Source organism: Phyllobates terribilis, unplaced genomic scaffold (genome assembly GCF_046119375.1).
Source record: "Phyllobates terribilis strain yellow unplaced genomic scaffold, ASM4611937v1 Scaffold_7__3_contigs__length_470593459, whole genome shotgun sequence".
Classification (NCBI taxonomy): domain Eukaryota; kingdom Metazoa; phylum Chordata; class Amphibia; order Anura; family Dendrobatidae; genus Phyllobates; species Phyllobates terribilis.
This window is the reverse complement of record NW_027362767.1, coordinates 107,832,347-107,844,419: the sequence shown is the minus strand read 5'-3', so window position 1 is coordinate 107,844,419 and position 12,073 is coordinate 107,832,347. Positions and strand designations below refer to the sequence as shown.

General features: G+C 47.8%; 1 protein-coding gene across 2 annotated transcripts in view; it reads left to right on the top strand.

Annotated features, from left to right (window-relative positions):
* The window catches only part of PRKD1 (protein kinase D1), a 139,249-nt gene that overhangs the window by 68,295 nt on the left and 58,881 nt on the right, over positions 1-12,073 (top strand). For both annotated transcript variants that reach the window (XM_073639047.1, XM_073639046.1), the window contains one exon: positions 6,590-6,728. In XM_073639047.1, coding sequence (XP_073495148.1) covers positions 6,590-6,728 — 139 coding nt within the window. The remainder of the gene's footprint in view (positions 1-6,589; positions 6,729-12,073) is intronic.

Genomic DNA, 12,073 nt, shown 5'->3' with positions numbered 1-12,073 from the left:
GGAAACCCAGCTTAAGAATATGAGCAATTGTACATCTAATGCACCTATCAGGAGTCTTTGGGGGGTTTAACAACATTTTACACTTGCAAAATTTTTGAGTGTCGTTTTCATGTTCCGATGTCTATTTTTGGAATAAAATATAGTTTTGAAGGTATGCTATCGTCATTGACTGCATAAACTTTTTAGTATAAAGATTTGCAGAGATCCTCTGCATTGCATCCGCTGACGAAGGCCGTCCACTTTAAGAATACAGCTGATTGAATTCATAAGGTATTGGCCTCTGGTAACCCAAACTCCATGCACCAGTGTGCTCCCCGGCCTGGCAGACTGGGAGCTGAGATTAACCGGGCACAAATCCTTCAGGGCAGATGTTGGGGTGGTTAGATTGTCGGCGGATGAGAAGAGTAAGCGTTGTTTTTGGACTCTGTACAAAACCTCTTTAATGGATGAAATGATATATTGAGTAGTCAGTAATAGGACAGGAGAAAGACGCATTATTATTGAATCTGAAATAACACCTGTTAAAAATACAGGGTTTTACCACATACTCACATATTGTGTATCTGCGAGAAAAGCTACTCAGGTTTGGCCACATAATATTTTTACACGGTTTGTCATATTTTATAGAGACTGCAAAGTGTTGGTGGGAGTCCACTGATCAGTCAATCAGCTCTTGTATGAGCAGAGTATGGGCTCAGTACTAAGTCTGTGGCTCCATACCCCGAACGCCAAGGATCCATGCACTTAATAGTAAGTCTATGGGTCTGTTCACCAATCAGCTGATATTTGCTGTGTAATCTGAGAGCAGCATAATATAGGGCAAGAGAGCATGATTCCAGCTATGTGTCACATACTGGACTACTTGCTGCAGTTTTGATAGAATCCCTGTTTTTTCTGCTGCAGATCTACCAGTTCTTTGAATGTGGAGCTGTGTATAACCCCGCCCACACCACTGATTGGCTGTGATGCAATGAGCATTGTCAGCAAGCTGCCAATCAGTGCTGGGGGCGGGGTTACACAGATTAGCCTAAATGTGAAACCTAGTCCTGCAGTGATAATCTCCTTCAAATAAAACACTGATTGAATCAGCTGCTCTCGCCCTATTTTATATTGTTCTAGGTTAACATTGCAAATCCTGCTGACAGATTCCCTTTAATGGTAAGTGTAGGGGTCTGCACGCTCACTCTGAGTGGTCTGCAGACCCATATAGTTATTATTCAGCCTGTGCTAGCGCTCATGTAGGAGCTGTGCACATCGTTGGGCAATCTTTGGTGATCCGGCAGTACTTTACTGTTTCGGTAACATTTTTTGTGACGGTTTCCCTTGATCCCCCGGTGTGGCCACCCTCTCCGGCCTCGGCTAGCTGTGGACTTTAGTTCTCCCCATTTTCCAGCTTTTCTTCAGTTGCACCTTAGCAGAACCTTTTTTCTTACCATGAAACATTTCTTTTTGTCGCCCTGTTATCCTTTTCTTCTGCTCACGGCTGCACAGAAGACGACGTTATCTGCTTCACAATCGTATTTTCTCTTCCGTATGAAGTAGCATTTACCCCCCAAACATACCTCGTGCCTGCATCCATGGCAACCGATGCTGGATGCCACTCCGTTGTCATGGAGACCCCCTTTCTGTCCCTAGGACGCAACTCAAGGGCTAATACTTGGGAGAAGAGCTCTTGTTAAGAAGCAGCAACAGACTCTCATCTGGCCACAAGTCCAGGATAGCGGTGGGCTCCTGCCGCCCAGATAACCCGCACCGACGTGACCTGGATAGACTGTTCCCATATATGTGAGGTGGCCTTCTCCCTGCCTCCCCCCACAGCGGGGGTCTCCTGTGCACAGGCTCACCTCTACTAATTGATGATTAATTAAACCTGCCGACCTCCTCCGGTGAGACCCAGTGCCGCATAAATAATGCAAGGCATCTACAAAACCATTTATGTAGATGAATGCATGTATGAACTGTACCATGGTAATGTGAGCTGGGGTGACGAGGCACAAACCCCCGTAATCATGTTCTGCAGCAGCTGTGTGTCAACGCTAACCCTGTGCGGACCACCCACGGCTCCTACTGTGTCCTGTCCATGGAGATTTCTGTACAGCAAGTGGGGGGGGGCCTGGGATATGAGGGTTTTTTTTTGTTAGATTTATGTACACTAATTGATAACCTCTTTTGGTCCCCCCCCCCCCAAAAAAAAAACCTGATGAATGGCATATCCGTTCTTTCTCCATTATTCTCAAAGGGAGATACATTGCAACACTTAACTGCTTAATACATCTAAAACGCACACATGTTCCTGTCTGTACCATTAACTGTTTAAGAAAAGATGAAAAAAAGTGTTTTTTTTATGAAATAAACATATCAACGTTGATTGAATAAGGTGTACGTAGGTAATTTATGCGTCAATTCAGACACGCGGTTCAGTGCATGCGTTTTTGACATGTACGTTTGCAGACGTAGAAAAGTTGACACATACAGTACATGGAGGTCGACGTCCTATTCCAATATTTTAAGATTTTTCACTTCTAAGTTTGTAGTATATTCAAGGGGTCTTCTCCAGTTTGAAAGTTACCACCTATATATTAAATAGGGGATCATTTCACGATCTCTGGGTGTCTGACCCGTGGGACCCCCACCGATCCCAAGAACTGAGAGTTTGGATGTTGCAGTGGTTGATGATGGTCGATCTTAATGAGACAGTGAGATATAGCCGAGCGCTGTGCTGCTGGTCTTCAGCCCTGCCTTATGAATGAATGGAGCCGCAGCGCTGTGCTGCTGGTCTTCAGCCCTGCCATATGAATGAATGGAGCCGCAGCGCTGTGCTGCTGGTCTTCAGCCCTGCCATATGAATGAATGGAGCCGCAGCGCTGTGCTGCTGGTCTTCAGCCCTGCCATATGAATGAATGGAGCCGCAGCGCTGTGCTACTGGTCTTCAGCCCTGCCTTATGAATGAATGGAGCCGCAGCGCTGTGCTGCTGGTCTTCAGCCCTGCCATATGAATGAATGGAGCCGCAGCGCTGTGCTGCTGGTCTTCAGCCCTGCCTTATGAATGAATGGAGCCGCAGCGCTGTGCTGCTGGTCTTCAGCCCTGCCTTATGAATGAATGGAGCCGCAGCGCTGTGCTGCTGGTCTTCAGCCCTGCCTTATGAATGAATGGAGCCGCAGCGCTGTGCTGCTGGTCTTCAGCCCTGCCATATGAATGAATGGAGCCGCAGCGCTGTGCTGCTGGTCTTCAGCCCTGCCATATGAATGAATGGAGCCGCAGCGCTGTGCTGCTGGTCTTCAGCCCTGCCATATGAATGAATGGAGCCGCAGCGCTGTGCTGCTGGTCTTCAGCCCTGCCATATGAATGAATGGAGCCGCAGCGCTGTGCTGCTGGTCTTCAGCCCTGCCTTATGAATGAATGGAGCCGCAGCGCTGTGCTGCTGGTCTTCAGCCCTGCCATATGAATGAATGGAGCCGAGCGCTGTGCTGCTGGTCTTCAGCCCTGCCATATGAATGAATGGAGCCGCAGCGCTGTGCTGCTGGTCTTCAGCCCTGCCGTATGAATGAATGGAGCCGCAGCGCTGTGCTGCTGGTCTTCAGCCCTGCCGTATGAATGAATGGAGCCGCAGCGCTGTGCTGCTGGTCTTCAGCCTTGCCGTATGAATGAATGGAGCCGCAGCGCTGTGCTGCTGGTCTTCAGCCCTGCCATATGAATGTATGGAGCCGCAGCGCTGTGCTGCTGGTCTTCAGCCCTGCCATATGAATGAATGGAGCCGCAGCGCTGTGCTGCTGGTCTTCAGCCCTGCCTTATGAATGAATGGAGCCGCAGCGCTGTGCTGCTGGTCTTCAGCCCTGCCATATGAATGAATGGAGCCGCAGCGCTGTGCTGCTGGTCTTCAGCCCTGCCTTATGAATGAATGGAGCCGCAGCGCTGTGCTGCTGGTCTTCAGCCCTGCCTTATGAATGAATGGAGCCGCAGCGCTATGCTGCTGGTCTTCAGCCCTGCCTTATGAATGAATGGAGCCGCAGCGCTGTGCTGCTGGTCTTCAGCCCTGCCTTATGAATGAATGGAGCCGAGCGCTGTGCTGCTGGTCTTCAGCCCTGCCATATGAATGAATGGAGCCGCAGCGCTGTGCTGCTGGTCTTCAGCCCTGCTATATGAATGAATGGAGCCGTAGCGCTGTGCTGCTGGTCTTCAGCCCTGCCATATGAATGAATGGAGCCGCAGCGCTGTGCTGCTGGTCTTCAGCCCTGCCTTATGAATGAATGGAGCCGCAGCGCTGTGCTGCTGGTTTTCAGCCCTGCCTTATGAATGAATGGAGCCGCAGCGCTGTGCTGCTGGTCTTCAGCCCTGCCATATGAATGAATGGAGCCGAGCGCTGTGCTGCTGGTCTTCAGCCCTGCCGTATGAATGAATGGAGCCGCAGCGCTGTGCTGCTGGTCTTCAGCCCTGCCGTATGAATGAATGGAGCCGCAGCGCTGTGCTGCTGGTCTTCAGCCCTGCCGTATGAATGAATGGAGCCGCAGCGCTGTGCTGCTGGTCTTCAGCCTTGCCGTATGAATGAATGGAGCCGCAGCGCTGTGCTGCTGGTCTTCAGCCCTGCCTTATGAATGAATGGAGCCGAGCGCTGTGCTGCTGGTCTTCAGCCCTGCCATATGAATGAATGGAGCCGAGCGCTGTGCTGCTGGTCTTCAGCCCTGCCATATGAATGAATGGAGCCGCAGCGCTGTGCTGCTGGTCTTCAGCCCTGCCATATGAATGAATGGAGCCGCAGCGCTGTGCTGCTGGTCTTCAGCCCTGCCTTATGAATGAATGGAGCCGCAGCGCTGTGCTGCTGGTCTTCAGCCCTGCCTTATGAATGAATGGAGCCGCAGCGCTGTGCTGCTGGTCTTCAGCCCTGCCATATGAATGAATGGAGCCGAGCGCTGTGCTGCTGGTCTTCAGCCCTGCCATATGAATGAATGGAGCCGCAGCGCTGTGCTGCTGGTCTTCAGCCCTGCCGTATGAATGAATGGAGCCGCAGCGCTGTGCTGCTGGTCTTCAGCCCTGCCGTATGAATGAATGGAGCCGCAGCGCTGTGCTGCTGGTCTTCAGCCCTGCCGTATGAATGAATGGAGCCGCAGCGCTGTGCTGCTGGTCTTCAGCCCTGCCGTATGAATGAATGGAGCCGCAGCGCTGTGCTGCTGGTCTTCAGCCCTGCCATATGAATGAATGGAGCCGAGCGCTGTGCTGCTGGTCTTCAGCCCTGCCATATGAATGAATGGAGCCGCAGCGCTGTGCTGCTGGTCTTCAGTCCTGCCATATGAATGAATGGAGCCGAGCGCTGTGCTGCTGGTCTTCAGCCCTGCCATATGAATGAATGGAGCTGCAGCGCTGTGCTGCTGGTCTTCAGTCCTGCCATATGAATGAATGGAGCCGCAGCGCTGTGCTGCTGGTCTTCAGCCTTGCCGTATGAATGAATGGAGCCGCAGCGCTGTGCTGCTGGTCTTCAGCCCTGCCGTATGAATGAATGGAGCCGAGCGCTGTGCTGCTGGTCTTCAGCCTTGCCGTATGAATGAATGGAGCCGCAGCGCTGTGCTGCTGGTCTTCAGCCCTGCCGTATGAATGAATGGAGCCGCAGCGCTGTGCTGCTGGTCTTCAGCCCTGCCTTATGAATGAATGGAGCCGCATCGCTGTGCTGCTGGTCTTCAGCCCTGCCTTATGAATGAATGGAGCCGCAGCGCTGTGCTGCTGGTCTTCAGCCCTGCCATATGAATGAATGGAGCCGCAGCGCTGTGCTGCTGGTCTTCAGCCCTGCCTTATGAATGAATGGAGCCACAGCGCTCATGATCGTCCACAGATCCTTCCATCGGTGGGAGTTCCAGCAGTCGGACCCCCAACTATCAGGAAGTTGTCCTACAGACAGGGGATCATTTTCAAACTTGTATCACAGTTGTGTTTTTTTTCAGCTGTGTCTTTAGTTGACCTTTTATTGTTAACCACATTAATTTTTGGCCATCACTCTGATCACTTGTGGGACTGATTGATTTTATTTCAGGCGTCACAATTTAGTTTTTAGGAAGATTTAAGCCCTGTGCACACATTGAGTATTTGGTCAGTATTTTACCTCAGTATTTGTAAGCCAAACCCAGGAGTGGGTGATAAATACAGAAGTGGTGACGTGTTTCTATTATACTTTTCCTCTGTTTGTTCCATTCCTGGTTTTGGCTTCCAAACACTGATTTAAAAAACTGACCAAATACTGAACGTGTGAACATGGCCTTAAAGGGGAATTTGCAGGACTATATTGGTTGCTTTTAGTCAGCTAATCAGTAATCAGATTAGGTCATCAATATCAAGTCTGGAGACCCCCTTTAAGAGCTGAACCTTGTTATCAGCTGACGGTGGTGGGCCGCGCAGAGCACCGCTTGGTACTCACGTGTAGATCTGTACATTTTAGTAACTGCCATATTGACAGGCACATGATTTCCTTACACCACTTGCTGCCATATACCTCTGCTTCCTGTATACATTGCCTTTTCATGTCAATTCTGCAATCTGAGAAGTTCTTACATGTTCTTTCTAACTGTTTTGCACATTAAAATAATAATAATTATTCTTTTCCAGTTTCCAGAATGCGGGTTCTATGGGATGTACGACAAGATCCTTTTATTCCGCCATGACCCAAACTCGGAAAATATTCTGCAGCTGGTAAAATCTGAGGCAGACATTCAAGAAGGAGACCTTATTGAAGTGGTGCTTTCAGGTATTGCCTTTCCTCTTGTCTAATCTGCAGGTCATTCATCTGTCTATAGGATCTCAGTATGTTCACATATAGGCAGCTACTGGTATAATCAGTGATACTGAAGTCTTTAAGTAATGAAGAAATGGTACTTGATATGGCACACGTTTATGATTGAGTTGAGGTGTTAAAATCATACATGTGTTTTCTCATTACTAGATCTATGATATTCCCTATAGGGAAGGGATGTCAAACTCAAATACACAGTGGGCCAAAATGAAAAACTTGGACAAAGTCACAGAATAACCAGTATACGGTATAATGAGCCCCACAAAGTCCTCCATACAGAATAATGGGCCCCACATAGTCCTCCATACAGTATAATGGGCCCCACATAGTTCCCCATACAGTATAATGGGCCCCACATAGTCCTCCATACAGTATAATGGGTCCCACATAGTCCTCCATACAGAATAATGGGCCTCACATAGTCCTCCATACAGAATGGGTCCCACATAGTCCTCCATACAGAATAATGGGTCCCACATAGTCCTCCATACAGAATAACTTCCCCACAAAGTCCTCCATACAGAATAATGGCCCCACATAGTCCTCCATACAGTATAATGGGCCCCACATAGTCCTCCATACAGAATAATGGGCCCCACATAGTCCTCCATTCAGAATAATGGGCCCCACATAGTCCTCCATACAGAATAATGGGTCCCACATAGTCCTCCATACAGTATAATGGCCTCACATAGTCCTCCATACAGAATAATGGGCCCCACATAGTCCTCCATACAGAATAATGGGCCCCACATAGTCCTCCATTCAGAATAATGGGCCCCACATAGTCCTCCATACAGTATAATGGGCCCCACATAGTCCTCCATACAGAATAATGGGCCCCACATAGTCCTCCATTCAGAATAATGGGCCCCACATAGTCCTCCATACAGAATAATGGCTCCACATAGTCCTCCATACAGAATAATGGGTCCCACATAGTCCTCCATACAGAATAATGGGCCCCACATATTCCTCCATACAGAATAATGTCCCCACATAGGGGTGGTGGTTCTGGTGTCGCCGGCCAAATTAAACCACCCTGTGGGCCAGACTTGGCCTGTGGGCCAGACTTGGCCTGTGGGCCAGACTTGGCCTGTGGGCCAGACTTGGCCTGTGGGCCAGACTTGGCCCACAGGCCAGACTTGGCCCACAGGCCAGAGTTTGATGTGTATGTTCTACGGACTTACTCACAAATATTCAAAACGTTGGCTTTATAAGGTCTGAGATGAACAGCAATCTTTATTGCAGCTTAACAATGTGGATTTTGTGAGTGTTTTAATTAAAGAATGTTTCTATAAAAAAGTCCTTGAGGTTTCTCCTTCTATTTAGTAATCAAAATAACTAACTGTTCATTTATTCATTACTGTGGATAGCTGTAGAGTCTGTGCAGCTCCTTCACATAGCTGGCTATTCTGCCACTTAGATAAGTCTCCTGGCTGTTGTTGGCTCAGGGCTGACATCAACTGCCTTTTCTGTGAGTTGAAGCACATTTACACAGGCAGATTTCTGCCGATAACGTGCCATTTCACGATATGACAAGCCAATCAATGCTCAATTACATCAAATCCACTATAGAGGAAAAGGCAGAGATCACACAGGTAACTTCTGAGAAACTAGGGCTGCCCCGCAGTCTTCAGCATCATGTTAGCACGTCTGTACAGGGAAGAGAAGATCCCTGGTGGGCTGTAAAAGGGGAATTAATACTTTACCTGCCAATGATGTATCTCATACCTACTAGCATGGTGGCCACTCCACAGCAAAGGACATACGAGATAAGTCCTGGCTACTAATGGGCATATCTCGGCCTGGATTGCAGCTTCATCAGTAATTCAGGGTTCATTCCTTGCAATATCAGAACCGCTGCTGTAGTTGCAACCTAGCCATGATATTAGGGGTTAAAGTGGGCGTCGGGAGTGCAGGCTGCCACACACCTCTTCCTTTTACAGACATGCTGACATGACTGAAAGGACTGTGTGGGGGTCCTAGCTTCCCTGAAGCTACCTGTGTGATCTCTCCCCCTTTCTCTGGTGGATTCCCTCCACTATCTGTGTATCTGACTTGGATCGCTTCCAGACTGGGATACAGCCAGTTAAAATCTGCCCCCTCCTCCTAACTTCAGAGGAAGCTGACCGGCTGCAGGGAGAGGAGAGAGCTGTAGTGTGATCTCCTGCTGTCCCTGTGCAGCATATAGCAGAATAACATACCTGTCTGCAGTCATACAGCCAGGCTCTGATTTATGCCGTCCGAGGTTTGGGCAGCATGAATCAACTGACAGATTCCTTTTAACTTATATTAGATACTAACAGATCAAAATTCTGTTTTTCTTGTCCACAGCCTTTAATTATTTATAGCCCGTAGTATTCTGGTAATTAAGACGCAGCCTTGTAAATGAGTTATTTGCCTCTTTATGCCCCCATACACATTTACAGCAGGGGATAACCTAGGCAGACTTGATGTTCAGGAGCTGTATGACGTGCATATTGGTTGCCAATATAATTAGTGAGCAAAGCTTAAAAGGGGTTGTCCCCATTCAGAAGACCTTTCCACACTGGTTCAATTTATTGTAAAAGGAAAGCAAACCACACTTTACTTCCCTCTCCCAGGGCCCGCGCTCTGTGTTCACTGGTGCTTGCGTATAGGCTGCAGCCAATCACCAAGCTCTGCAGCTCCTTTGATGTCACCGTCACGAGCTGCTGAGTCCAGTAATTGTCTGCAGCGCTGTCAGCCTGACCTCACTGCTTTTGCCCATAGTGTTCTAGGTTAAAGAAAAAGACACAAAGTAAAACTTTTACAAAAGTATCTAAAGACACAACAAGTGGCAAGGAGGACTATGCTGAAGCATTGGACTACGGGGCGAACTTAGCTGGCTGATTTAGGAAAGATGTCACACGAAACCCAGTTTTGGAGCAGTGCCATCCCTTGCCTTATCTCCTTGTCTGCTGTGACATGGACTGAGACACCACAGGAGGACGTCTACAAGAAGAGGCGGCTTGTATAATAAGGACATCATTAATCTACCCTTGTACTTGTCAGCTTGGCTTCTAGCCACTGATGAGTGTTTTGCGGAGCCTGAAAGGCTTCTCTTCTGATACCCGGACCTGGGCTCTGCAGACAGGAACTCCATTCCTGCTATTTTGTGATATATATATAGATCTCCAAGACATTTTCCATAGAAGCCAAGAAATGAGACCGCTGAGAGTGTGTTTTTCCAAGTAATTTCTTACAGGTGTTCCTCACTTGTATCTCTTATTTTCCATGACACAACAACTTGCTCACCCAAGAAGAAACCGGCACGCTAGATGGTCCGAGAGGATTGTGTGCGCTGCAGGTCCTTGTACACTAATGTTCATTCTCAATTGTTTGCAAAAAAAGAACAATGGTGCGATTCATCATTTGTGATTCCTTTTAGTCACTTTTACGCTTTTATATCTTCTGGTATTTGTTGAAGTTTTTCTGAATAGAATTCTTTTTTTTTTTGTCTTTAACCAATTCTTTTTGCAAATGTAAAACTCTACCTGTAACCTTCATCCAGACAAGGACTGGAGTGAGCGGAGCTAAAAAGTGAATCTGTCTCTAAAACATTTGGACAAGCAAAGTTGTCAAGGGGAAAAAATTTTTTTAACACCTTCCTGACAGTTGCAGTATACAATTGTGCTCAAAAGTTTACATACCCCGGCAGAATTTTTCCTTTCTTGGTCTTGTTTCAGAGAATATGAATGATAACAAAAAAAAAAAAACTTTTTCTCCACTCATGGTTATTGGTTGGATGAAGCCATTTATTGTCAAGCTACTGTTTTTTCTCTTATTAAATCTTAATGACAATCAAAAACATCCAAATGACCCTGATCAAAAGTTCACATACCCTGGTGATTTTGGCCTGATAACATGCACAGAATTTGACAAAACGGGTTTGAATGGCTACTAAAGGTAACATCCTCACCTGTGACTTGTTTGCTTGTAATCAGTGTGTGTGCATAAAAGCTGAATGAGTTTCTGGGATCCAGACAGACTCTTGCATCCTTCATCCAAACACTGACGTTTCTGGATTGTGAGTCATGGGGAAAGCCAAAGAATTGCCACATAAAGGGACACTGATCAGAATTGTAAAATTTGGCCTGGTCATGAAGGTGAAAACTGGCTCAGGGATGAAGGGGTTAAAAGAAAGATGAGTTAAAGGGGTCTTAAGCCCCCGTCTCACATAGTGAGATCGCTAGCGAGATCGCTGCTGAGTCACGGTTTTGGTGACGCAACAGCGACCTCACCAGCGATGTCACTATGTGTGACACTTTGCAGTGATCAGGCCCCTGCTGTGAGGTCGCTGATCGCTGCAGAATGTCCTGGACCTTTTTTTGGTCGTTGCCCTCCCGCTGGTCAGCACACATCGCTGTGTGTGACCAGCGGGAGCAGCGATCAGGCTGGTAACCATGATAAACATCGGGTTACTAGGGGCACACGCGCACTTAGTAACCCGCTGTTTATCATGGTTACCACTCTGCTACGGTGCGCGTGTGCCCCTAGTAACCCGATGTTTATCATGGTTACCAGCCTGCTCCTGCTTCAGCAGGCTGGTAACCAGGAGCAGGACATCGTGGAAAGATTCTTTCCACGATGTCGCTGCTCCCCTGATCGCTGGGGTGAGCCTGCCTGTTTGACAGCTCACCAGCGATCACATAACGACGCAGCAACGATCCCTGACAGGTCATATCGTTGTCGGGATCGCTGTAGCGTCGCTAAGTGTGACAGGGCCTTTAAGCTATAAGTCTGCAGTCACTCTATGCGCTGTGAAATACTCCAGTGCTGGCGATGGGAGTGAGCGGTCATGTGACCTCAAGTATGCGATTAGCAAACTTCCTTCCGCCCACATTCCGACTAGAATGTATCTGGCCTCGTTCAATACAATTGCATTTAGCCAGGCCGCACATGTCTAGTCTGCATGTGACCGCATGTCACATTAAGTGACTGCAGACTTGTAGCTTAATACCAAACAACCCCTTTAACAAATTATGCAAAGCGTACAGAGAAAAATGTGCAAATACTAAAAAGGAGCAAATTACTCAAGAAAACTGGAGAAACATCAATGTTGAATTCGGGCCAAAACGTGTAGAGCTCTTGATGTAGTCAGTATAGCCTTTGTAATAATTCCACTGTAAGGTTATTACAAAGCAGGCTGTGTTTAACAATTGAGTTTTGCTGTGTTACAACCACTGATCACTGTGATTGTCAGACACAGTAATCGCCTGTTACCTACAGTAAACTGAATTGTTAAAACATCAAGACTACATGCATTTTTTTTTTTG